This window comes from Macrotis lagotis, chromosome 1 (assembly GCF_037893015.1).
Source record: "Macrotis lagotis isolate mMagLag1 chromosome 1, bilby.v1.9.chrom.fasta, whole genome shotgun sequence".
NCBI lineage: Eukaryota > Metazoa > Chordata > Mammalia > Peramelemorphia > Peramelidae > Macrotis > Macrotis lagotis.
Genome location: NC_133658.1, coordinates 815,004,947 through 815,032,547, shown reverse-complemented (window position 1 = coordinate 815,032,547; position 27,601 = coordinate 815,004,947). Strand labels below are relative to the sequence as shown.

At 34.0% G+C, this 27,601-nt stretch overlaps 1 protein-coding gene across 1 annotated transcript in view; it reads left to right on the top strand.

Annotated features, from left to right (window-relative positions):
- LOC141508420 (disks large homolog 2) overlaps positions 1-27,601 on the top strand; it is a 2,787,507-nt gene that overhangs the window by 12,383 nt on the left and 2,747,523 nt on the right. The window contains exon 2 of the mRNA XM_074217018.1: positions 19,323-19,454. Within this exon, the coding sequence (XP_074073119.1) occupies positions 19,323-19,454 (132 nt within the window). The remainder of the gene's footprint in view (positions 1-19,322; positions 19,455-27,601) is intronic.

Sequence of the window (27,601 nt, the reverse complement as noted above, 5' to 3'; positions counted from 1 at the left end):
ACCTCTGTCCTTAATTTCTTAGTCTTCTAAATGCATCATGGGAAACTTTCATCTGATCATTTGTGCTCTTGTTGAGTAAAATACTCAAAAAACTCAAATATATCTGTGAACTCACTGATTCACAAGTTCCCTCCAATGATGCACATCTCAGACATCCTTGCCTGCCTATCCTGTGCCACTGTCATTCAGGTCTTCCTAAAAATTTATCATTTTGCTGTTTCCTCATATCACTGGGTAACCAGTGAAGCACTCTGATCTTCCATCTGTCTTCTTTCACTTTTGACACATGACAATTGACATCTTTTATTTGTGTACTTGGTGACACTCTTTCCTATTCTTTGGAGTTCCTGTTGTTTGTGTGTTGCAACCTGCTCACCTCTGTCATCACTTTTCATTATTCTTTGATTGTTCATCTTTAGTCCTTTTAAAGTAGTGCTGCGCTAGTTCTCACTGTCATACAGCAACACGTGTAAAATGTTTGTATTTAAAGTATAGAACTTTGCTGTTATGAGAAAACCTAGGTTCAGTAAAAGAGCCTTTCAATTTCCCAAAACAATCCTGCCTGATCTCTTCCACTTTTTCAACCGGGGGCTTAACTCATTGTCTCTCTGTTTTCTGTTCTAGATATATGTGCTTGTGGACATCCTCCATAGAATTTCCATATGCATGTTAAGATCTGAGCAATAGATATTATTCATTCATTTGGTTTTTTTCCTATTTGGAGGAACAGGAAAAATTCCTTTGAGTGTTTACAGATTTCTTCCAAGAGGCTCTAAAGTGTCCTGTGGTTGATGCAATGAACACAATGTTATCTGAAAATAGAAGCATCTAGAGGATCTCACCATCCACAAGGAAGTAAGATATCCATAACTTGAACTTTGTATTGGATCTCCTGCATTAATAGTGAATATTCTGGGTGAACATTCGTTGCCAAGTTTTGTCTCATTTGATGCTTATTTTCTGGATTAATGAACAGAGTAGAGTAGTATCGATGAATCCTGATCTTCATATTTGGATGCTCCTTATTGTAAAAGAGTCAGAAAGTCAGAACTGTGTTATATTCTGTTATCTAATGACTACAGTTTCTTGTAATCAATAAAAAAGTGAAATTGGAGATTATATTTTTATACATTTTAGTCACCTTTGAAATGATAAAGATATGTATCATTGTTGAATAATGCAGGTAGAATTGTTTGTTTCCTATTAATAACCTCATTGAAAATAGTGTCAGATTGGGTATAAATTTCCTCATAAAGATTTTGTATAGGTGAGAGAGGAGGCATATGGGTTGGTAATTAATTTTTCCTTCAGTCCCAATTTATGAGATTATTAATGACAAGGTTAATTTTTTTCTATGCATTTGGTACCTTCTTTTAGATGCTTTGTATATTAGTCCCTCAATATCTTCATAATTGTATCACCCCCAGCAAAATCTTCTCTATAGATTCCTGATCTAGTCCATCTGCTTTTCCATCTTTTTCCTCATTAATGTAATTACTATCTTCTCTGTAGATGTACAGAAGATCCTACTAAGGTGGTTCCACTGTACATGATAGAAAAACCAGTTTGTTAGAATGATTTTCATAAACCTTTCCCATTTTTTTCCTGTTTTAGTTATCTTTCCACATTTATCCTTGTATATCCTCAGGATTTATCCTGAGATAATTTTTCTTAGTTGAATACTTGGTCAGTTTTAAACTATTTCTTTCTGTTTCATGAAAAAATCTTGTTTAAAATAATCTCTCTTCCTTCTTCATAGGATTTTATAGGTGAATTTATATTCCAGTTTGGTGTTGCTACTGATAGTCATTGTTGCCTGTTGGGCTAGGTATATTGATTGAGGTACTTTCTGGGCTCTTTTGGACTCCTTTTTTTAAACAACTAATTACATTGGCTAAACTTATGGTGAACTCATTATATTTAACATCAGTTGCCTTTCTGTTATTCATTACCATTTTTTTCAATAACTTGTTTAATTCAGCATCAAATCTTCATAATTTTGTGCCATTATCTTTTTTGTCACTATTATTTCTTCTAGGTTCTAATCTGTTTTTTCCTCCTTTTTTCTAATCTTAGTTCTAATAAGTAGATAGTGTTACATCTTTTCTTTTTATTAAGATGTAGTTAATTTTATTCCTTGTTATGCTATTTAATACTTACTATTCCTGCAATCTACCAATTTAATTTTTGAAGAAAGTATTCATTATATAGAAATATTAGTGTTACTTTATATGTCTTTAGTCTCATTTCTTTCTCTTGAACCATAATTTATCACATATTTTTCCCTATCCTTACCTTTTTCCATTGTTACATTAAAATTTGCAAGTATTAGAGTGAATGCTGATTTGATTTGGAGGGTACTGTTAGGTTCTTCACAGAATTTTTCTACCATGTCATCATGAGCAATTAATGTTGGTGTACACAGCAATTATTTTCATAGTAGGCTTAAAATATAATTATCCTTTGTATCAAAATAGATAATGACAAAATGTTCCATGAAATATTTCTTGAAGCTTTTGTGCATAATAAAACTTACTTCAAAACTCATTTTCTTTGCTTCTCCAAACAAAACCAGAAGAAAGAAATTGGAGCTAATGCAAGGATGGCTCACAAGCTCTGTGATGAGCTCAGTTGGTCCTTTTTCTCTTCTTGGAGTCATACTTGAAGCCTTTCTATCATCTTGGAATCTGCCAAAGATAACCTTTGAGAACTCAGGGTCATCTTCATACCACAGTGAGGAATTGGGTAGGATTAAGCTGGAGGGTAGAAGAAATAGTGCTAAATGAACTATTGTTGTATATCATATTTATTTATTGCTAGTAAAATCAAGAATAAAATATGATTATTAACAGAGTTGGATTGATATGTAAAAGAATTTAATGGTGACATCTCACAATTTTTTTTGCAAGGTTAAGTGACTTGTCTAAGGTCATACTCCCAGGTAATTATTAAGTGATTTGAACTCAGATCCTCCTGACTCCAGAGCTGGTGTTCTATCCACTGTGTCACCTAGCTGCTCAGGTGGCATCTCACTACAAAATAAATGCCAGACGGTCCATCAGCTAGCACCACACCATCCATATACAGAACCATTGAATATAGCAAGTGGAGAAGTTTTGAGTACTCTAGACAAGTTCATTTAACTTGACAGTGTCCTTTCCAAGGAGGTACACATTGACAGTGAGGTTGACATACACATTAACAGAGCTAGTTCAGTGTTTGGGAGACTCCAAAAGAAAGTATGGGAGAGAAGAGGTATTAGACTGACTATTAAACTGAGGGTCTACAGAGTCATTGTGCTGACCTCATTGCTATATGCATGTGAAACCTGGACAGTCTACCAGGGCCATGCCAGGAAACTGAATTGCTTCCATTTAAATTGTCTGAGGAAGATTCTGAATATCACCTGGTAAGAGAAGATATTAGACAATGAAGCCATTTCTTGAGCTAAATTGCCTAGCATTCTAGCATTACTACAGAGAGTGCAACTACGATGGGCTAGATATATTAGGATGCCAGACATGTACCTACGAAAAAACTATTTTATGGAGAACTCACACAGGGGGTCAGAAAAAGCAATACTGAAACACCCTCAAAGGTCTCATTGAAAAACTTTAGAATTGATAGTACAACATAGAAAACAATGTCACAGCATTGCCCAGCATGGCATGCCCTCATCAGTAAGGATGTTGCACTCTATGGGGAAGACAGAATTGAAGCAGCTCAAAGGGAACATGACATCAGTAAGTTTAGAGTAACCTCCAGAGTTCAAATGGACTTTCTTGTGCCCAAACTATGGTAGAGTATTCCAAGCTCGTATTGATCTGATCAGCCACAGTAGGACACACTGTCATTTGTCTGAAAAATAGTGATGTCATTTTGGTCTTCTTCGATAAAGAAGGACAAGAACCAACCAACCAACCAGTGAACTCCTCCTACATATATATGATTACATTATCTTTTGCCCTACACTATCTTGATTTTTGATCATACCGTTTCTAGGTGGTTTAAAGGAAGTGTCATTTTCCTTTTGATCATTTCTGGTCAAACAATTTTTCTTTATGTTCATATATACTATTATTTGCTCAGCAATTCTCCAATTTATGCATAGTCCCTTAATTTCTACTTCTCTATTGGGCAGCTAGGTGATGCATTGGATAGAGCATTGACCTTGGAGTCAAAAGGACAGGAGTTCAAATCTGACCTCAGACACTTGACTCTTACTAGCTGTGTGACTTTAGGCAAGTCACTTAACCCTGATTGCCTCCTTTCCAGGGCCATCTCCAGCCATCCTGGACCCAGATAGCTCTGGAGGAGAAAGGGAGGCTGGTGACCTAACATAACTCCCCCCTTATTCAAATCCAGTTCATGTGCTTGTAATGGCATTACATCCCTAATGTTTTGGTCTTCTTAAAAAATGAAGGACAAAGGAACCCCTAAACTTCTCTTTTGCAACAAAATGCTATTATTAATAATATTTTTGTACATATGGACTTTTCTTTTACCTCTGAGATATTTGTCTAGGAGTGATATAAGTAGGTCTAAGAGTAACCACAATTTAGTGATATTTATGGATTTGTAAAACAAATTGTCCACTTTATCTTTCATGATCGTCTCTATCTTTCATTGCATCAAGCATTCTTCTCTAGTTGTGAATGTTATGGTCCTCTAATTTATCTTATAGCCTTTTATATTTAGATCATGTATTAATTTGGAACGTAATTGTGGTATGTCCTGAGAAATCCCATTTCTGCTATTCTGTTTTCCATTTTTTCCAGTAGTATTTTTTTATTAAATAATATATCCTTATCTCACCAATTGTAATCTTGGATTCATGGGACACAAGTACTATTTGATATATTTATTTGTTTCTGCATCATATATTTCCAATCTGTCCAGCTGATTAACTTTGCTGCTTTTTAACCAAATTTACTTAATTTTTCAAAGTTAGAAACTAATTCTGTTTTATAAAAATATTTTTTATTGCTCATCTTCATCCTTTCTATAATATTTGACAATGTTAAACACTTACTCTCACTGGATGTGAGTCCTTTCCTGACTTCAGAAACACTGTTCTCTTGGTTTATTTCCTATCACTCCTGATCTGTCTTCTCCATTAGTTCTTTCTCTTTCTCTCTTCAATCTGTTAATGTGGTTGTTCTTCAGGTTTTTGTTTTAGGTTCTATTCTTTTTCTACTTTCACTTTTATTGTCCATTTTATTGTTTCAACAGTCATCTCTATGAAGATAACTCCCTAATTTGTATTCCATCCTTGAATATTCTATTCTGTTCCATTCTGAGCCTCAGATCTGCCTTTCCAATGATCTACATTGCATCTCCAACTTTCACTGACACTGCAAGCTCACTTAAGTTTCATAGAATAGCAGAGTCCCAGAAAGGGAAGGAATCTCTGTGTTCATCTTATCTACTCATGAATCTTCTAAATAATATTCCCACCAAGTAATCAGTTAGCCTTTACTTCGATACTTCAAAGAATGAGAAGCACTCTCCCCTGAGGAAGACTCCTTTGCTCTAGTACAACTTTGAATTTTAGGTTTTTCCCTATCTTGAACCTAATTCTACTTCGCAGCAACTTTTACCTATTATTCTTAAATCTATCCTTTTGGACAAAGAACCAGTATCAATTTTTTATCTATTTGATAGGATTTTGAATATTTGAAGAAAACAATAATTCCTAAATTTTTATCCCAAGTTCCTTTAAATAATACATATGGCATAGTCTCATATCTTCTCACTACTCTGGTCTTTCTAGACCAATTTCAATTTATCAGTCCCCCCGCCCCACATACCCCAAAATGTGGAAACTAGAATTGAACTTAATATTCCAGCTATTAACATTCTTTATAATATCCCTGACCTTTGGCTTCTACTTAATAATTTCTGGGACCAGGGAACTCATTGCCACTCAAGGCTGCATTTTCCATTTTTGGACAACTCTCATTGTTAGGAAGTTCTTTATCATTCTGCACAAAAATTTGTCTCCTTAAAATAGCACTAATAGTCCTACTTCTGCTTCCAACAGTCAGATAGAATGGCAAATCTCTACTTCACAGGATAACCCTTTAAATATTTGTACCCAATGACCATTTCTCTATAGCCTTTCATTTCTGCATTTCTTCTGCAGGCTAAACATTCCTGGTTCCTTCAACTTATCTTCATCTTATATAGCTTCCATTACCTCATCATCTTGTTGGAATTTCTCAGGCATGATTTTAACTAACCAGGGTGGAGTATAGTACAATTATCATTATCTTCTTCCTTCTGGATTACCATTCTTTGATGTATTTGTGCTTTCATCAGTGTAACTCTTTCTCCCATTGCTCATAACACCTTTTCATCCTTTCTGATTGTTATTCATGTCATATTAGTCCTCCAAAAGGGATTTTTAAGTGTCTTATTTTAGATCAGTTGGCATTATAGGATTATGTAGGACTCTGTCCTGAGCCTTTGCTCTTCTCTTTCTTCATTTGTCTTCTTTGGTGGTCATTATCATCATCTCTGTACAAATGACCTCAGAGTCTACATATTAAATCCATATCTCTTTTGAGCTCCAGTCCTGACTCTAAATGCTTGTCAGACAGTTCTTACCTGGAGGTAACATAGATATAACAAACTCAACATGTATGACACTAAATTCATTATCCTTTCTCCAAATTCATATCAGCTCCTAATTTACCTATTTCTATTGAAACTTTTTGAACATGTGTGTAAGATTTTTTTCCAGCACATTTCAACTTGTTCCAGTATTTGTTCTAATACCCCAACCTGACATTATCACTTTTGATCCTTATACTGATGCTCAACATTTTAGCTATGCCTTTCAGTATTGTGTGGTCTACACAATGGATACACATACCATCTATACCTTCATTTAACTCATTGCTTAATTATGTATATTTTCCTTTTTTTTGCAAGACAATGGGGTTAAGTGACTTGCCCAAGGTCACATAGTTTAGCAAGTATTCAGTTGCTGAGGCTGGAGTTGAACTCAGGTCTTCCTGAGTCCAGGCTTGGTATTCTACCCAATGTACCACCTAGCTGCCCCTAACTGATTGCTTAAAAAAGTATAGGGACTAGGACAGATTCCTGGGATATTCCACTATAAAGTTATTGCAATATTGACCTATTAATAATGGTCCTTGAGTCTAGTCATTCAATCAGTTCTGAATCTATACCTCTCTCTTTCTCAAAGGCCCTTTGACTGTTTGATTGGATGTAGATTATATCCTTTTATTTTTCTTATATAGGAACTATTTCATATTCTAATAGAATCTTAATATTGTTCCCCTTAAATCGGTTTCTCTTTCTGACTTCACTCTCTGTCAATGTCTTTATTATTTACACATTTTTGCATTTTTGAAACTATTGTTTTTGACTTGTTTCATTGTCACTTCTCAAATATAGTTACCAAGTCTTATCAATTTCACTTCTGCAATATCTTACACATTTATTTCCTTCCTTATATTCCTGTTACCATAGCCATACTACATACCCTCATGCTACCTGCCTATACTATTTTAATAACTTCCTAATAGTTCTTTCTTATTCTACTTTTTTCTTCCTGTAAATCAGTTTTCACACTGCTTTCTTACATATTGGTCAGTTCTGGGTATTCTACTCAAAAAATGTTTATTGTGTTTATTAATGAATGAATTTCAAGTGTTGACTGGCATTCAAAGCTCATTATAATCGCATAATAGCCTATTCTTTCTAGCCTAATTTCTATTTTTCAACCAAACTGGACTATTCTGCTGACAAACACACTCTGTACTTTTCTACTTCTTTTTCACATAGGTTAGAAGATACTTGAAGATGATCTTTCCCAGACCTATCATTCTGCATATTCAATTCAACTGACATATGTTAAGTGTCTACAAACATTGGGTATACACACACACACACACACACACACACACACACACACACACACACACGAAGAATCCTTGCCCTCAAGTAATTTGTATTCCACAGAGAAGTTAAGGTACTTGGCCAAAAGTCATACCATTTATAAACAGTAGGAGCTGGGATTCAAATCTAGTTTTTTCTAATTGCAATTTGAGTTCAGATTTAGTAGTTTTTTTAACTTTCCCTAAATATAATTTTGTTTGTTTGTGCTTCCTTAGTGTCATTTTGTTTGTCTATGCTTCCTTAATGATTTGAATGTCTTCCATTTTATTTTTCTTTTTGATGAGGAAATGGGGTTAAATGACTTACCCAAGGTCACACAGTTAAGTTAGTATTAAGTGACTGAGGTCAAATTTGAACTCAGGTACTCCTGAATCCAGGGTCAGTTGTCTATCCACTGTCTATCCAGCTGTCTCCAATCTTCCATTCTCTTGATCTGTTAAGTCAATTCCTACTTATTCTTTAAGCTCAATTCAAATGCTATTTCCTTCATGAAGCTTTCACTGATGCTACTTTTGGTAACAGCCTTTGTTCTTGGACCTCACGTTACTCTTTTGTTCTTTTTTTGTTCACTTATGTAATATTGTGTATTTTAATTATCTATGACTTTCTTTACTTCAAGAAGGCAGTATCTTATCTAAACCTATGTTTCTCTCAGTTTCAGATAAGGTAAGAACATAAGTTCTTATTAAGTGCTTGAGTTAATGAAAGAAGACGTTTGTGTGTGTGTGTGTGTGTGTGTGTGTGTGTGTGTGTACACACATACACAACTATCTTCATTTATTTCCTTCATTGTATTCATATATATACATGTATATCATATATTCACATATAAGATCTTTCTCTATTCTATGCACACACTACACAATAAGTGTATATCTATATATTTATGACTTAAATTTTATAAACACACATATATAATCCACAAATGTAAGAAAATAATCTCTAAATGATTGGTATGGTTCTTCTCAATCTAGCCATGTATACTAAACTCTTTCTAAATCCAAAGTTATTAACTATTTTTATGTCATTGAATAGCCCACTCCTCCTGTCTTAGGGTTGTTTGGTGAAATTTGTGAATTCTTTCTCATAATTATATTTTAAATGAAATGCATATTATTACAAAAACACAATTATATAAGAAGATAGTTATTAAAATATATTTTTAAAAAATTCCCAGAAGTTCATAGATGCCAGATAAAGAATACCTAGTCTGTTAAACAAAAATTTTCATTTTTCATTTCTTTTAAACTTATGACAGGAAATTTCCTGACAGAAATTCCTTTAGTGGAAATCACAATTATGCTTTAAAACTCTATATAAACTTATCACATTAAAAATAACATGCATTTTCATGTGACTGAAATGTGTTCCAATATCTTCATATTTCTAGGACCTCCTATATGAAAAGAACTTTAGAAGCCATAACTCCAAATCTGTCACCCTGTGATCATTCCCAATTCACCCTAAAATATGAAACCCCCTGTACAGTATGTTTGACCTTTGGCTTCTGCTTGATAACTTCTAAGGCCAAAAACTCATCTTTCAAGGTATTATGTTCCATTTTTGTATAGTTCTTAGTGTTTGGACATCCTTTCTCATTCTTTGCCCAAATTTTATGTCCCTATAATTAAGACTTATTAGTTCTACTTCTGCATGATGACCCATCAAATATTTAAACCAAATGAACATTTCCCAACAGCCTTGTACCTTTACATTTCTTATTCTGCAAGCTAAACAAACATTCCCTGTTCTTTCAATTTATTCTCTTCATATAATTTCCATTCTCCTCTTCATCCTGGTGGCCTTTCTGAGGCCTTAGCTTGTCAGTGCCCTTTCTTAAATTTGGTATCTTCTTGTGTTGAGCAATAAATTGAAATAATTATGAGATTAACATTTTTTCCTACAGTTGTATGGGAGATGGCAAAAGAAACTACATTGTTTTCTCTGATATACCTATAATCCCACCTGGATCAATTGGTATTTTTTGAATTGTTTTGAAATTATTTGTAAAGTTTTATTTATTGAAGATTTTATCTGTAAGAAAAGGTAATTTTATTACTTTCCAGTAAATAAGTCTGTAAATCTTTACTATGTAACAAATATCATCTTGAACCATGAGCTTTAATTTTGGAGACTAGAGGTATATTTGGATTTTTTTTATCTCAATGTTTGATTTGATAATGTTTGTTTAAATGTTCTGACATGCAGTAATGATAGTTTGAAATAGTGAATATTATGGGAAGAGGAATGTCAAGGCCAGAGGATCAGGACAGTTTTAACTTTGTTAATGATATGTAACTTTTGACAAGACCCTTCACCTTTCTGAGACTCAGTTACTCCTGTGTAAAATGAAAGTTGGGCCAGATGACCTTTAAGTTTTCTGACATATGATAATGAATGAGTATGTAATAGCAAACTTTAAAACCTAAATCTAAGATTTCATTGGTATATAGAACTCTTAAGATAGAATTTCCCTCTATTGCTATGGATAATGTAGTAGTCATAAAGCCTAGCACATAGAGTGGTCAAGTGATCTGCCCAGGGTCAAAGAGCTAAAATGTATAAGAGGCAGGACTTGAATGAAGATCTTCCTGGCTACTAAATTTGGCCTTTACAATCTATGTTCCATGTTAACATTTTTATGGAATATTCAGCGATTTTTCAGTTCTGTTTGATTCTTCATGACCCCATTTGGAGTTTGCTTGGTAAAGGTACTGAAGTGGTTTGTCACTTTCTTCTCCAGCTCATTTTACAGATGAAGAAACTGAGACAAACAGGATGAAGCTACTTGCCCAGGGCCATACAGCTAGTATGTGTCTGAAGCCAGATTTGACCTCCTAAAGATGAGTCTTAAGGACTCCAGGCCCAGCATTTTATTTACTGTGTCATGTGACTACCCATTCTTATAACAAATTATTAATAAAATAATGTTATTTTTGTTTGAGTAGTTCTTATAAGTATGAATTAAGTTGGTATAGTGGGTTTCTGTGATTGCTTTCCTAAATTTTCCCTAGGAGATTCTGATTTCAGATTCTGATTTCAAAAAAAAATGTTCCCAGTGAGTCAAAGTAGTTTTCATTTGGTTCAAGTTATTGGTCATTTTCATTTGTGTCCAACTCTCTCTGTGACCCCATTTGAGGTTTTTTTTGGCAAAGATACTAAGGTCATTTGCCATTTTCTTCTCCAACTCAATTTATATATGGGGAAACTGAGATAATCAAAATAAATAAAATCTTTAATAAAAAAAGTATGTGGGACTGATTTTGAACTCTGGTTTTCCTGACTCCAGACATAGTTCTCTATCTCACTGTACCATCTTACTCCTGGTCTAAGTAGTTTTATTTTTTTTAAATATTAACTTTAGCAGTAAATAACTCAAGAATATTATGAGTAGTATATTAAATCATCCTGGAAGTTCACAATATTCTTTGGTATTTTGTTGAAAGGGGTTCAAAGAACAAAAACCATTCGGAACCATTGGGTTTGAGCCACTTCTTCTTAAGAGGTGATTAATGAGGTCTGTGACTCATCTAGGTTTTGATGTGAATCAGTACAAAGCTCAGTGCTGCTTCCACATTCTCATAATATCTATTTCTGGTTGCTTTTGTTTATATACAAAGGCATGAATTAGGAATGCTTAAAGTACTTTTTTTTAACAAAATGCAATTTATTTGCTCTACTATGTAAATTAAATGATAAAATGTCAATCAATATTTAGAAAAAAAAACAATGCTTTTGTCTGTTTCAATGGATAAGCCTATAACATCTAACCTCTAGACCCATATGTTAAATCAATAATTTTTTCCCCTAATTTTCAGAAGCACCGAATTTGAAGTCTGCATCTGGTCCAAGTTTAGGTTTTGTTATTTAGTGTCTATTTGACCTAGGACAAGTTATTCAGTCCTTCGATTGCTGATCCTCAGTTTGTCCAACTGTAAAATGAGGATCTTGAATTAAGATGTACATTTCTAGCTTTAAACACTGATGCCCCCTCTATATGTAGAATTACAGTTATACAAATTAAGCATCCAAACAGTCTTAATTTGACATCAGTTTCAGTATTTTTTAAAGGAAATAAAAATCATCGTCATCCTTGTGCTATTTGATAGATAACCATAGAGCTCTTTCCTTTCATTTCTGACAGCCAAAGAGCAATCAGTAAGAAGCTATTAATAGAAAAGCTGAGATCCTAATGTGAGAATTTAGATATAATTCCTCTCTCTGCTGAAGTTGGACTATTCTACCTTGGTTGAGTCTTTTTCTAAGTGTCTCCCTGTCTTTAAAGATAATTAAAAAGTCTTGTTACCCAAGAGATTTCTTTTATTCTATGTTTACCATAATCTTCCTCGATAATAATTTTATCTCCTTTTTCTTGGCAATACAGTCATGTATCAAACTACATTATTCTATTTTTTCTGCCATGGAAATTATCATAAATAATTACATGTATTGCTGATTTTTTTTGTTTAGTCATGGAATACAAAGGTTTCTCTCTCAGACCTGCAGACATTCAAGCACTATTTGTTCTCAAATATAACTTTTACCCTGGTCTCAATTTATTTATAACTTTATGGCAGTGCTCTTCCCAAACTGAATACAATAGAATTTAACCTTAATTAACAGAAGCATAATTACATAAAATTCCAATTATGTAACATTTCATTATGTCCTCCGGTTTGCCTATTGCAATGATACATTTTTTTATTACTAAAATTTCAGTTATATAAACTCCCCTTCTCCTCCATATTTTTCTGTGCTTGCCTTCAGGTTATCTAAATTTAGTTTCAGTATTATTGTGGCTTCAGGAGTCTCATAAAGGTAGATTTCCACTGGCAAAGTTAAATGGTGAATTTAGGAGATTACCAAGGTAAGTGGGTGGGGGTAGTGAGGAGGAGGGAGTGGATTTTCCACTTTTGCCTGCTTATTTGGAAATAATTGTAAAAATTTACTGAATTACATAGAAAATTTTCTGAATTTTACACGTTGCTCTGCTAGCCAAGGTTTCCTAAATTGTGAGGGAGTATTATCATCTAACCTTCTTTTACTTTCTCACATCATCAGAAAAATTAAATTTGATACTTCCTTTTATTCCTTAATCTTAAAGTGTAGTTAAAGCAAATTGTGAAATCTAGTAAAGAAAGAGTTAAAGGGATGAAGGAATTAAGGCACAGCTGAGAGAATTGTATCAAAGGCATATTAAAAGATTAAGTCAATTTTTGGGACTATGAGAGAGTTCTCTTAGCTCTGGTTGCTGATCTGAGGAGCTATGAATTTGTTTGGATTTTAATTTTTCCTACAAAGGAAAAAAAGGTTTATAACAAAATGTACAGAAAATAATGTTAGCCTAGTATTGTTTATCAAAAATGGCATGTATCTTTAGATTCACAGAACCTAAAACTAAAATGGACTTTGCTATTCAGTTACTGACCATCGAATCAGAGTATTATCATAGAATTCAGTGGAAGGTCAACCAATTCAGTATTCTTAATTTACACATTATGAAACTAATGTACAAGGAAGTGAAGCAGTTGGTATTGTAGTGGATAGAACATGGACTTGGAGTCAAGAAGACAAATGTCTCTGTGTATTAGTTGTGCAACCCTGGGCAAGTCACCTAACCTCTGTCTCAGCTTCCTCTTCTATAAAATGGGGATAATATAAATATGATTTAAGTGAGCTCTTCAAATTCATACGAAATACCATTGTTTGGTGGAAAGAACACTGAATTTAGAGGAAGTAGTGTTGAGTTCATATTCTTACTGTGCTATTTGCTATCTGTATATGTTGGTCAAGTCTCTTAAACTCTCTGTCCCTTAGCTTCCTTAACTGTGAAATGAGGGATTATATTTGATTTCTTAACTCTAAATCCTACTTGATACTAACATAATTGAGAGCAGAAGCCCTATCTGCATCTGGCACACTGTGTCAGAGACTTGTTAAACAAATAAATGAGCTGTGTAGAATCAAAGAACTCAAAGTCAATTGATGAACTGTTGAGTTCCTGTTCTCTTCTAAGACCACTACAACCTAGGACCTCTTACTTTTTTGTACTCAAAGTAGTTTGTTCTTTAAGTCATATCATGTTCCTTCTAACATTTGGCTTATATCTTGTCTTCCCAACTAGATTATAGTCTTCTTGTGGGCAGGGTCTAAAAAAATGGAAACCTATAGCAGTGATTGTCCAAGGTCATATATTAGTAGCTGGGCTATAACTCTCTGTTTCTCTCACCTCTGATTCTTCCTCCTTTATCAGGAGAAAGCATTCTTTTCCCTCTCTGTGATGGAACAAATTACTGTCCATCTTTGAATCTCAGTCTCTTAAGGAATCAAAGGGTTAAAGTTCCTTATAGTTAAAATACCATTCTCCTAGACTTTTGTGATCACACTCAGATAAATGCTTCTTCCTCTATAAAATGTGAATAAGAGCCCTTGGTGGGCTGCATAATAAATAAATTTATTTGCTTGATTTACTCAATCTTGCTTCATCCTAAAAGTATGAGGCTTGCTTTTTGATTTGGTCAACTTACTGTTAATGACCTTCTCTTGGTTTTAGAAGATGAAATCTTGTTGAAAACCTTTACTAATAGTTCTACTGTCATATGTACTTTTAAAAAATCCTTGTATACTTTCAATAGGTAATATACTTTTATTTTCCTAGTGGTGATAACAGATTTTCTTGAATCTAGCCCAGTTATTTGGTCTAATCCAGATAAGACCATTGGCATGAAATTTTTTTTGGTAATGATTCAATTAGGTTGAGACTGCTTTTTGTACTGGGAAGGTATCTGAAATGAACAGGAATGGAATCTATGACTTTAGTTTTAATAGCATGATTATTTAGAATAATGCCAAATAGGATGAGGTATTATGGGGGAGAATATAATATGGGAACTAATGCCTTAAAATGCTTTTCCTTGACTTATCTTGACTTGTCTCAAAATTCAAACCATCTTTCAAGGACCAACTCAAAGACCACTTGTTAGGTATCACTGAACCTCCTAAGATTATCACTAAGGCTTCAATGGGATGTGATGGCAATATGGTAACAGAAGGAACATCTCAGTAAAGAACAAATTAGGTAATAGGGCATTGAAATGGCATTGTGTGTGTTATGAAGATACATATGGAAAACAAATCTGAGTGATAAGCTATGGAAAAATAATTGGTATAGGAGGTTGTGGAGTTTAATATAGGTAGGACCAGGAGTTCATAAAGTTATCATTGAAAAGTGAGACAGGATGTAATTGTAATAAAGAACTTCAGCTCTATAGACATTTGCTGCACATCTTTCTCTGTTAAAAAGCTGAACAGGGGCAGCTAGGTGGCACATTGGAATAGAGCACTGGCCCTGGAGTCAAGGGTACTTGAGTTCAAATCCGGCCTCAGACACTTAATAATTACCTAGCTGTGTGGCCTTGGCCAAGCCACTTAATCCCATTGCCTTGCAAAAAACTAAAAAAAAAACTGAACGGCTAATAAATATTTTGCATGTTTAGCTACAAATCTAACTTTTCAGGAAGTAGATTAAATGACAAGGATAAAACATCTATTAAGTAGTGACTAATTGCGATAGTGGCAAATACAGGGAGAGTTAGTAGACATTAAGTCTTAGGTAGCATTTTTCTCAAAACAGGTATTGTGATATAGGTAGTATATATACATAAATATATAATATATCCAATTAGTTACATTCTATAAATTCAATTCAAAAAGCATTTATTATATAATAACTATGTGCCCCAAAGTGGCAGTTAGGTGGCATAGTGGATAACTGGAATTGGAATCAGGAAGGCTCATCTTCATGAGTTCAAATATATATCTTCAGACACTTACTAGCTGTGTGACCCTGGGCAAGCCACTTAACTCTGTTTTTCTCAGTTTCTTCAACTGTAAAATGAAGCTGGAGATAGAAAGACAAACCATTTCAGTATCTCTGCCACGAAAACCCCAAAATGGGGTCTGGAAGTGTTGAACACCACTGAAATCATGTAATAATATATGACCCCAAATTAGGTGCCGAGGGATAAAAAAAAGTTGAATAGATATAATTAGGAAACACACTATTGGAGGAATTTATATCTTATTGTTTGCTGAGGCTCTGATCATCATATAATAACTATTTGATGTAGGATTCAAGCCAAGTTCACTTGATTCCAATCTTAGTTCATCACACATTTCTCTACTCTGAAAGGCCCCTTTGATCCTTTAAGCTGAAACTCAAGGTAAATAATGAATAAGAGGATGATGAAACCAAAGAGGAAAATGTTGTCCCTCTTTTCTTAAAAAAATTCGTTACATTTGAATTCCAAGCTGAAAAAGACTTTGATTATAATTCTTTTTCTACATTTTTAAACTATGTGCCCATGGATGAATCACTTAACCTGTAACTGTTTCCTCATTAGCAAGTTAATAACACTGTGAGTATAGAGGCAATGTGATCAAATGAATATATTTCTGAATCTGAAATCATTATGCCTGAGATGAATCCTACCTGAGAGATTTTCTTGCTGTGAGGTCATTCAAATCACTCAATCTGTGAGAATCTCTTATAAGAATGGGAATCGTTTTTAATTTTTATTTTCAGTCTTTGGAATAAAAGAAGTATTTTGTACTCTGTACAAATGAAAAAGTACAATGAAAAAGATGATTGTACATGAAACTGCAAATCTACTATGCACAATTCATTAAAACAAACATCCAACAAAATTATCGTGTATATTGCCTTTTTTCTGTTTTCCTCCTCTCTGCCCTAGAGATGGCTGTTAGACACATAGACATGTAAAAGTGTTCTTTACATACTTTTATTTAACAGTTTTTTCTCAGGCTGCAGATAGCGTCTTTCATGACCTTTATTGTTAATCTAAGTATAATATCAAAATAATTTATTTATTCAGAGTTCTTAAAACAATACTGCTATTCATGTATACAATGTTCTCTTAGTTCTGTTCATATTACTGTTCGTTTTTTGTGCAAGTCTTTCCGTGTTTTCTAAAATCATTGAACTCATCATTTCTTGTTCAGTCATTCCCTATTTGATGAGCAATCTTGTAATCTCTACTTCTTTTCCACCATAAAGAGAGTTGCTATGAAAATTTTAGAACATAAAAGTTTTCTCCTCCCCTTTTCTTTGGAAATAGAACAATTAATGATATTTCTGGGTCAAAGGGGTTTATACTTTGAACATAATTCCATATTCCTTTCCAAAATGGTTGGAAAGTTACAGTTCCACAAGCAATGAATTAGTGCCCTAATATTTCCACATCCATTCCAACATTTGTTACTTTCTCTTCTACCATTTTAGTTGAATCTTATCATTGAACTGAATATTTTATATATTTTTTTAAAGTTTTATTTATTTAAAGCAATGGGGTTAAATGACTTGCCTAAGATCACACAGCTAGATGAGTATTAAGTGTCTGAGGTTGAATTTGAACTCAGGTTCTCCTGACTCCAGGACCAGTGCTCTATCCACTGTGCCACCTAGGTGCTGCTCATTGACCTGAATATTCAAGGAAATCAGATAAACTGTGAGGTAGAAGTGGGACTGGAGTATTCAGGTAAAGTGTATATCCAGGAAAAGGAACAGAGACTAGAGATGGTGTATTGTAATAGAGGAATACAAGTATGCCTAGGTAACTGGATCATTGGTTGTATGGGAGGGAAGTGAAATGCAAAAAGACTGGGAGATTAGAGGGGCCCAGATCTTATGCCAAAAAGAGGATTATATATTTAATACAGGAAATGATAGGGAACTATTGGAGTTTATTGAATGGCATGGGTTGGGAGCTGACACTGTCAGATCTGTACTTTAGGGAGATAACTGATAACTGAGTGGAGTATGGACAGGAGTGGGGAGAGCCTACTTGGAGTAGTCCAGGAGTGAGGTGATAAGGTTCTGAACTAGGGTGGTGGTGGTATGAGTGCAGAGGACACATCCCAGAGATGTTATGATTAACAGGGAGATAGAAATGACAAGGTTGGATAACAAGTTGTATATGTGGGATGAGTGAGAGACAGAAATCAAAAGATATTAGTACTATGAGCCTAGATGACTGGGAGTAGTGTCCTTGATAGTACTAGAAAAATTCTGAAGAGGGAAAGATTTTAGGGAAAAGATTAATATTTTTGGAATATGCTGAGTTTAAGGAGCCTATGGGATATCCAGTTTGAGATTTCCAAAAGTCAGTTATAAATGTGAGCACTGTAGCTAAGAAGGTGCAGATGGGGCATAGATCTGGGAATCATCTACCACAGAGATGATAACAGGAATAATAGAAGCAGGGGTCAAATGAGAAAAATTACCCCCAAAAAATAAGTTAGGGTTACTGAGATATTTTTAAAGAGTGCTTAGAATCGGTCAGGAATGATGATATTTCTTTTATTTCTCTGAAGTGGGTAGGTTACTTTGGAAGTTGTAAGATACAGTTGGGCTAAAGATGATTAAAGATAATTTGAGTATCCAAACTAATCAATATGGTGGTCTCCCAAGGACCACCAGCTGCTGAAGGAGGGGCAAACTCATGTAGGTTGGAAATGAATGTATTAAAACTTCTAGCTAGATCAGCAGTGGGGTTGGGCCCATTCCAGTTTGGGTAAGAGGGAGATTCAATTTCTACCTCCTTTTCTTCTCCCTCCCTACCCCCTTATCAAATGTAAAGAAAAATACAGAAAGAGGGCCAGAAGGAAATACAAGGATAAGAGTTTTGAAAATTGCAGTGATTTAAATTATACCTAAAAAGATTCAGTTACATTTGAAGTTTTATATACCTATGCCTTTTTTTCTTTCCACTTTGTATATTGAAACACTCATTTTATTTAGTGTCTGTTGAATTTAGAATAAAAAATGAGTTTTAAAGTTATAGGTTTTTGCAGCTTTTGAATAGTTTGGAGTAATTAGAAACCTTTATACAGTTTCCTAACTGCAATCCAGCTCAGTTCTGTCAAAGAAAGAATAAAATCTGATTTCATTAAAAGAGTTGACTGAGTACTTAGCAAGGATATTGCTTTGAGGAAGAAGTGGAATTTTAAAGAAATGTTCTTCTGTGAAACAGGAAAATCATAATTACAATGCAAAACACCTATTTATAAGTCTTTTTAAAATCAGGTTTCATACACTTTTTTAAAAAAAATAAAAGTTTTTTATTTCATTTTTAAGGAGAACTACTTGTTCTTTTTTTGGAGTGCTCTGGTACAAAAAGGGGAAAAAGGTATTTGATAATTAGAAGCTGCATAGAAGCTGCATATAAGGAATTTCATATAATAGAAAAATGTGACCAATTACCTCATGACAGTCTTTTGTCATGAAACTATAAAACACAACTGTAGGGTTGTTGAACAGTAGTTTCATATTTTTTCTGGGACTGTAATATAGACTTTAAATCATATTTTTCCAGATACTGATCGAGCTCTAAGACTACTAGAAGAATATTGCAGAAAATTAAGGAAGCCAGAGGAGCAGCCACTGAAGAAAGCTGTGAAAAAAGTGATGGGCATCTTTAAGAGCTCCTTATTTCAGGCTTTATTGGGTATGTAGTCTTAAAGAATCTTGTGGTATTTTTTATGATTGGAATTGGGATTAAATATTGAATGAAGGCAAAGGGTCTGCCATTATCCTTAGTCATATCATTTAATACAATGCTTAAAAAGATCTGCAAGTTCATTCCTCTGAGACTTCCCTTCTTTAATAGTAGTCCCAAGGTTACTGTCTTTGTCAGTTGCTGTGACTAAAAATTTCATCACCTGGTAGTCAACTATCTGGAGATGTCTTTGAACTTACCAAGGCTTATTCTTAAATAATAGACAAAATTCACTTGAAGTCTCTCCTGTTTAGTATGATTTACTGGAGCTTATTCCATAACCTTTGAGAACAGGGGGTCATCCCCACAATAAAATAAGGGCAGGAGTAGGACTTTATTAATTATTGAAATTGCTTAAGTCTCATAAATGTGCAATGGATTTTTTAAGACTTCAAACTAGGATAATTCAGCATTTGAGACAATCCATTTAACTACATTTATTCTGTATAGATATAACAGTATTTCTGCTGTAAAGTTATGTAGTTATTAATTTATATTATATATATTTTATAGTATATAATCATATATGCATTTATAATACATTTATATATATATATATTTAGGTTAAATAACATAAAATTACTTTTATGAAAGAAAAAGAGGAAAGCTTATTGAGTAGAAAGATTATTGAGAAATGGTTTGCCAGAAATTAAGGTTTTATCATAATGCTTTTGGAATCAAGTATACTGTGGAGGTAGGCATTATCCAACATGAATCCAATGGGTCACAGGTTATTTAGTAGTAACCATTTTTCTGTACTTTAAATTCTCATTCAAAAGAACAACAGAAAAGAAAATAAACATAAACTCCTTTCTTTAGCAGATGGTGTGATTCAGAATAAAGTAGTTTGCAGCCTCAGAGGGTTATTTGTAATTTCAAATATGTTGGAATTGAATTGTGTGTAGATTTAATTTTTTTTCATAGCTTTACACTCAAATGTATAAGGTCTGCCAAGGCTCAGCAGTACACTCTGAGTTTGTCTGGTTTGATTGAGAAAATGTATTTTCAAGGACAATACTTCATGAAAGGAGGAATAGAAATGCTTCTTTGGGGAATAGACAATAGTTTCTTTGATGGAGAGTAGTTTTGACTCTAGTATGATGAACCACAATATACTGTGAAAACTAGTCTCAAAGTCAATGACGTGAGGGAATTTTCATGAGTATGCCATTGAGAAGGCAGAATGCTAGGGAAGTAATTACCAGAACATATAGCTTCTTACTTGCAGTCCAAGTCTGTCCACTAGGCAATCATGACTTTGACTGATAGTTTCAATCTTCCAAATAAGAAATAGTATAGCATAAAAAAGTCATATTTTCAGATGCTAACTGAGCTTTAAGAGAAAAACATAAAGATGAATAACTGTTCATGTTGAAGATTTCAATATAAGGAACAAAATAGAAAAGACCAGGGCAAAGAAAGCATCACTGGTAAAAATTAGACTTGTGCTGGGCCCCTGCCTTTTTAAAAGGTTCCATCCTTGAGCCATTATAAATTTTCTTTACAAATTTCAGGACTAGTTGGCACAGTGGTTAAGATGCTGGACTTGTAATCAAGAAGATCTAAGATTTATCTTCTCAGACCCTTACCAGTTGTGTGAACTTGTGCAAGTCACTTAACCTCTTTCAGTCTCACTTTGGTGATCTCTAAAATGGAGACAATAGTATCTACTTTATAGGGTTGTTGTGAGGTTCAAACCACTTGACAAACCTTAAAATATTTTATAAATGCTAATTATTGATTATTATTACTATTTGTTTTTGCTGTTTTTTTGGGAAATCATAATTCAGGATTTAGATGTTATTGACCTCAAAGCTTAAGGGTTTTGATATTCTTGCCTACAAACTTGGTCTGAATTATTTTTGCCTACATAATCTTATTTTATTTTCTCACTTTGATATGATTTTATGCACTAAAGAAGAAAATAGACAGGACAAAGACAAACAAAGATTTGGGGTTACATTCAATTCAATTAAATAAGATTTTTAAAAATTACTGGCTTAGTGTCAGGTCCTTTACTACATACTGGGATTACAAAGAACCTCTAGGTTCTTATATTTTATTTACTTATATTAACATATATTTACTTATACAAGTAAATATACTTATATAAATAAAGATATTTTTATATATTTACTTATCTATGTATTTGTTGGTTTCTACCATGATAGGTGGAAACCAACATATATTTGTGTGTGTGTGTGTGTGTGTGTGTGTGTGTGTATAGCCTACATAATCTTATTTTATTTTCTCACTTTGATATGATTTTATGCACTAAAGAAGAAAATAGACAGGACAAAGACAAACAAAGATTTGGGGTTACATTCAATTCAATTAAATAAGATTTTTAAAAATTACTGGCTTAGTGTCAGGTCCTTTACTACATACTGGGATTACAAAGAACCTCTAGGTTCTTATATTTTATTTACTTATATTAACATATATTTACTTATACAAGTAAATATACTTATATAAATAAAGATATTTTTATATATTTACTTATCTATGTATTTGTTGGTTTCTACCATGATAGGTGGAAACCAACATATATTTGTGTGTGTGTGTGTGTGTGTGTGTGTGTGTGTGTGTGTGTGTGTGTATATATACATATATGTATATAGCTAAGTAAATGTATACTATGTAAAAATAAATACACAGTAATTTGGGAAATGGAGGGAGAACTCAGAAAGGTACCTTGAAGAAGTTATCAGCCGAACTGAGTCTTGAAGCTGAGTCTTGCCCCCTATGGACACTGTTACAGTGGTAACAGTAAGCAGGAAAGTTTAGCTGGACAGAAGGTAATGCTCTTGACCCTGACTGTCTCCCATAACAGATACATTAGTCAACAAATATTTAATAATATTTGTTATTTGTCAAGCACCTACTATGGGGATGCAAAGGGGGTACAAAGAAAGTTGAAAGACAATTCCTACCCTCATGAAGTTCATGGCCAAATTTGAGAGACAACATGCAAACAATTGTACACAAGTAAGCTACAGAAGTTATCTCAAGAAATTATCAACAGAGGGAAGGTATTTTGACTGAGGGGGATCAGGAAAGACTTCTTGCAGAAAGTGGAATTTGATTTGCAAATTGATGAAAACTAGGGCAACCAAGAGGAGGAGGAAACTTCAGACATGGTGGGTAGGCAGTAAAGATGCTTGGAGTCAAGAGATGGAGAGTCTTTTGGGAGAACAACAAGAAGATCAGTCACTAGATCAAAGATATTGTGTGTGGAGAGGGGCAGAGTATGAGATCTAAGAAAACTATTAAGATTGGGGGAAACAGGAAATTGAAGGACTTTGAATTCCAAAAAGAGAATTTTATATTTGATTCTGATGCCTTCCTTTTTATCCACCTTATAACAGATATGTATGTGTGTGTGTGTGTGTGTGTGTGTGTGTGTGTGTGTGTGTGTGTGTGTGTGTTAAATTGCATTAGATTGTGAGATGCTTGAGGTCAGGGACTGTATTTACCCCTTTTTGTACTCCAGTAGTTTACACGGTATCTGGAACAGAGCAGTTAATTGATTCTGGAGGTGATAGGGAGCCAGTGGAGACTATTGAGTAGGTGAGTCACCTAGTCAGACCTGTGCTTGACTATTGGGTCAAGTATATAGAAGTTTGTAGGTGGTCCTCTTTCTGAACTTCCTTCTGTGTGATTGTGGAAGAGGAGAAAGAGTGCTTCAGTAGAGGCTTGGATTAGGTCTAGAAGTCAGATTGTCAAGGGCTTTCCAAATAGAGGAATTTGCATTTGATCTTAGAGTTTATTGAAGTTTTTCAGTAAAGAAATGACATGGTCAGTTCTGTACTTTTAGAACACCACTAGCATTTTGGGTATAGATCAAAGTGGAGAAAGATGAGAGACATACATTTAGCAGGTGATTGCAGTAGTCCAGGATGGCTACATTTTTAGTAGAGAGAAGGGGATGAATGCAAGTGATGTTGTGGAATTAGAATTGACAAGGCTTGGCATCTCATTGTGTATAAGGGGAATAAATGAGAGTAAAGAGTAGAGGATGACTACAAAATTTTGAAAAAGAATGTTTGGAAAGATGGTAGTTCCTTCAATAGAAATTTGGAAAGTATGTGGGTGTTTTTTTGGAAAAAGATAATGAGTTTTTTAAATATTGAGTCTGAGATGCTCATGGGAGAGATGTCTTGTAGACAGCAGGAGATACAAGACTTGTGTTCAGCTAAGAGATGATGGTTGAAAAGAGGAGTGGATCCAAAACAGAGCTTTGGGGCAAACTTCCTCTTAGGGGTTATGAATGATGAAATTGTAAAGGAAACCTAGAAAAGATCAAACAAGTAGGAAAATCAGAGAGAACTTTGTCATTAAAACAGACATGAGAAAACATTTAGAGGGAGTGAGTTGTAAACTCACTGAGTTAAACAACTGAGAGATCAAGAAGGGTAAGGACCAAGAAAAATTTTTGAATGAAAGGTCCATTGGTACAATTTAGTTTTAACTTAACTTTGTTCTTTCTTTGTTCCTTTTTTTTTAGGTTTTTGCAAGGCAATGGGGTTAAGTGGCTTGCCCAAGGTCACACAGCTAGGTAATTATTAAGTGTCTGAGGCCAATTTGAATTCAGGTACTTCTGACTCCAGGGCTGGTGTTCTGTCCACTGTGCTACCTAGCTGCCCATACACTTAAGTTTGTATGGATACATCATTAATGCACCTATTTCTGTTATGTAACTGCTAATCATTTTATCATAAATTCACAAAGGCAAATATCTCTAAATCAATACAATTTTATTGGGTCTAAGTATTCCAACTCTACTAAAATCCTAATCTTTTGCTTTTTCTGGTGTAGAGATGATCCTAGCTTTGACTAGCCTATGGCAGCAGGTCTTGAGACTATGTCTCATTGGGGTCTATTGCCTTCCCTCTATTAGTTTTCTCTAATTTATCCTGCATATATATTGCTTGTATATTGTATATTGTATATTGCTTGTATATAGTTGCTTGCATATTGTCTCCCTTATTAGACTGTGAAGTCCCTAAGAATGGTGAATTGTTTTGACTTTTTTTGTATCTCCAGCACTTAACAATGCCTGGTAAATTGTTGTTCAGTTGTGTCTAATTATTTGTGACTCCTATGGAAACCAATACTGTCCATGGATTTTTTATTTGGCAAAGATAGTAGAGTGGTTTGCCAATTCTTTCTCCAGTGGATTAAGGCAAACAGGCTAAAAATAACTTGTCCAGGGTTCCTCCATTAGTCAGTGTCAAAGGCTGGATTTGAACCCAGGTTTCCATGAGCCAGGTCTAGTGCTCTATCCATTGATTCACCTAGCTTCCTCACCTAGCCCACAGTATGTGATTGATGAATGCTTCTTGACTTAACTAGCTTAATTAAATTTGAAGAGACTTATCAATGGAAAGTTGGATGCCAGGTGATGATTTTTTTGGTTACAGCAATTGATGAACTATTAAGACATGAAGGGATCTCATTGTTCCTTACTGTGGAGTAAAATAAATCAGAAATTATGAAAATATGCAAGATTTTGAAATTCAGAGATCTATAGTACTGGGTTAAACTAGATACAAAGGAGTTTAAGCTGGTTGCTTTGTATGTGACTACTCTTTCATAAAATGTTGCTTGTTGCTTGTAGGAATTAATGGGCTACAAATAACCATAATCATCTTAACCAGTATTAAACATAAATTAATCTCTTTGGAGTGTTTAAAATTCAGATAAATCCAGTTTCTAATAAATGACAATTTAGAAAAAAATTAAATCACAGATTCCTTAATTTTGAGATTGAGATTATTCAACTTCTGAAATGTGACCCTGTGTCCATCCTAATGGGTGTACAATTAATGAAAAGTGTTGATCCCAGTGCATTTCTTAAAAGTATGAGGCTTTCTTATTTGAAACTGGATAAATCCTCTAAGATCCTAGAGAATCAAAGATTGTATAAATGACTTGTTTTAGGAAGAATATATTTGGGCCTTTTGGATAATCCTACTACATTTTAGTATTAACCAGACTGTAATATCAATCAACAACTGGGCACTAATGCCAAAGAGCCCTATTTCTCATCTGAGTGCATTGAATCTCTTTGCTACTTATTTTGGACTTCCCTAATAAAATGAAAAACCTCTTTAATCTGCAAAAAAGCAGTTATATAAGTAATCCTTATTTCCAGCTTGGAATGGATAGAGCTATGTTGAACGGTTTTTAGAAGTCATCTTAGGGTAAACTGGAGAGTCCCATCATTTCATCAACCTAAGAGAATGACTAGAAGCAATCAATTTCATATTGCATTATTATGTGAGTAACTAAACTTCGATCTCCAGGATTATTATTGACAGTTTGCACTCGTGCATTTCCCAGAAAGTTGCAAATATATATATATATATATATATATATATATATATATATATATATATATATATATATATATATATCTTGAAGGTGCTTATAACTCAATCATCAGGCAGATGGTGAGCCATACACATGTGGAAAAGGTGATCTATAGAATCTCTTCTTAGCTCCTTTCCCACTTTTTTTTTTATCTTAAAAGCAAAAATATATAGCCTACCAAGGTTTTCAGATATGGGAATAATTCTATTAAATTTCAACTAAATGCATTAGTGGAAGGCAGTAGCACTGTAGAAAATCCAATGTAACAAAAATAAAAAGTATTTTTTATTATTTTTAAGAAAGGTTTTATTTATTTTGAGTGTTACAATCCCCCCCCCCCCATTCTTGACTTCCCTCCCCCCATCCCCCACAGAAGGCATTATGTCAGTCTTTACATTGGTTCCATGTTATACATTGATCTCAGTTTAATGTGATGCCAGATAAATCACATCCTTAAGGAAGAAAAATAAAGTATGAGATAGTAAAATTACATAATAATATAACTTTTTTTTCTAATTTGGCGGTAATAATTTTTGGTCTTTGTTCAAAGTCCATAATTCTTTCTCTGGATTCAGATAGTATTCTCTATTGCAGATAGCCCAAAATTGTCCCTGGTTGTTGCGCTGAAGGGATGAGTAAGTCCATCAAGGTTGATCATCACCCCCATGTTGCTGTTAGGGTATACAATGTTTTTCTGGTTCTCCTCATCTCACTCAGCATCAGTTCATGCAAATCTTTCCAGATTTTCCTGAATTCCCATCCCTCCTAGTTTCTAATAGAACAATAGTGTTCCATGACATACATATTCCACAGTTTGTTAAATTCCCCAATTGAAGGACATTCACTTAATTTCCAATGTTTTTACCACCACAAACAGGGCTGCTCTAAATATTTTTGTACAAGTGATGTTTTTACCCTTTTTCATAATCTCTGCAGCAAGTCTATCAGTACCATTTTTTCAACATATGCCCACATTGTGTTTCTGAATCACATTTTGATAATTCTCATAATATTTTAAACTTTTTTATTATTATTAGACCCAGTAGTGGTATTGCTGTGTCAAAGGGCATGCACATTTTTGTTGCCCTTTGGGCATAATCCCAAATTGCTCTCCAGAAAGGTTGGATGAGTTGACATGATATTGACTATATTGGAAATTATATCTACTATGCATTATTCAATTAGAAATTAAAACATCTTAGTATTATTATGAAAATATTATTTTTAGGTTTTTTGCAAGGCAAATGGGGTTAAGTGGCTTGCCCAAGGCCACACAGCTAGGTAATTATTAAGTGTCTGAGACCAGATTTGAACCCAGGTACTCCTGACTCCAAGGCCAGTGCTTTATCCACTACGCCACCTAGCCGCCCCGAAATATTTTTGACTTTGAAGACTTCCTGGAAACTTTTGAAGACTCTTGGGGTCCACACTTTTGAGACTTGCTGTTTTAGTGAGTGATAGACCTCAACAGTCTTAGCAGCAAACTCAACAGACTTAAAAAGTACAAGCATATATCATTTTATTGTGCTTCACTTTATTGTCCTTTGTATATATTGTATTTTTTACAAATTGAAGGTTTGTGACAACCCTGTGTGGAGCAAGTCTATCAGTACCATTTTTTCAAGATATGCTCACATTTTGTTTCTGAATCACATTTTGGTAATTTTTACAATATTTCAAACTTTTTCATTATTATTATAATATTTACTATGGTGACCTGT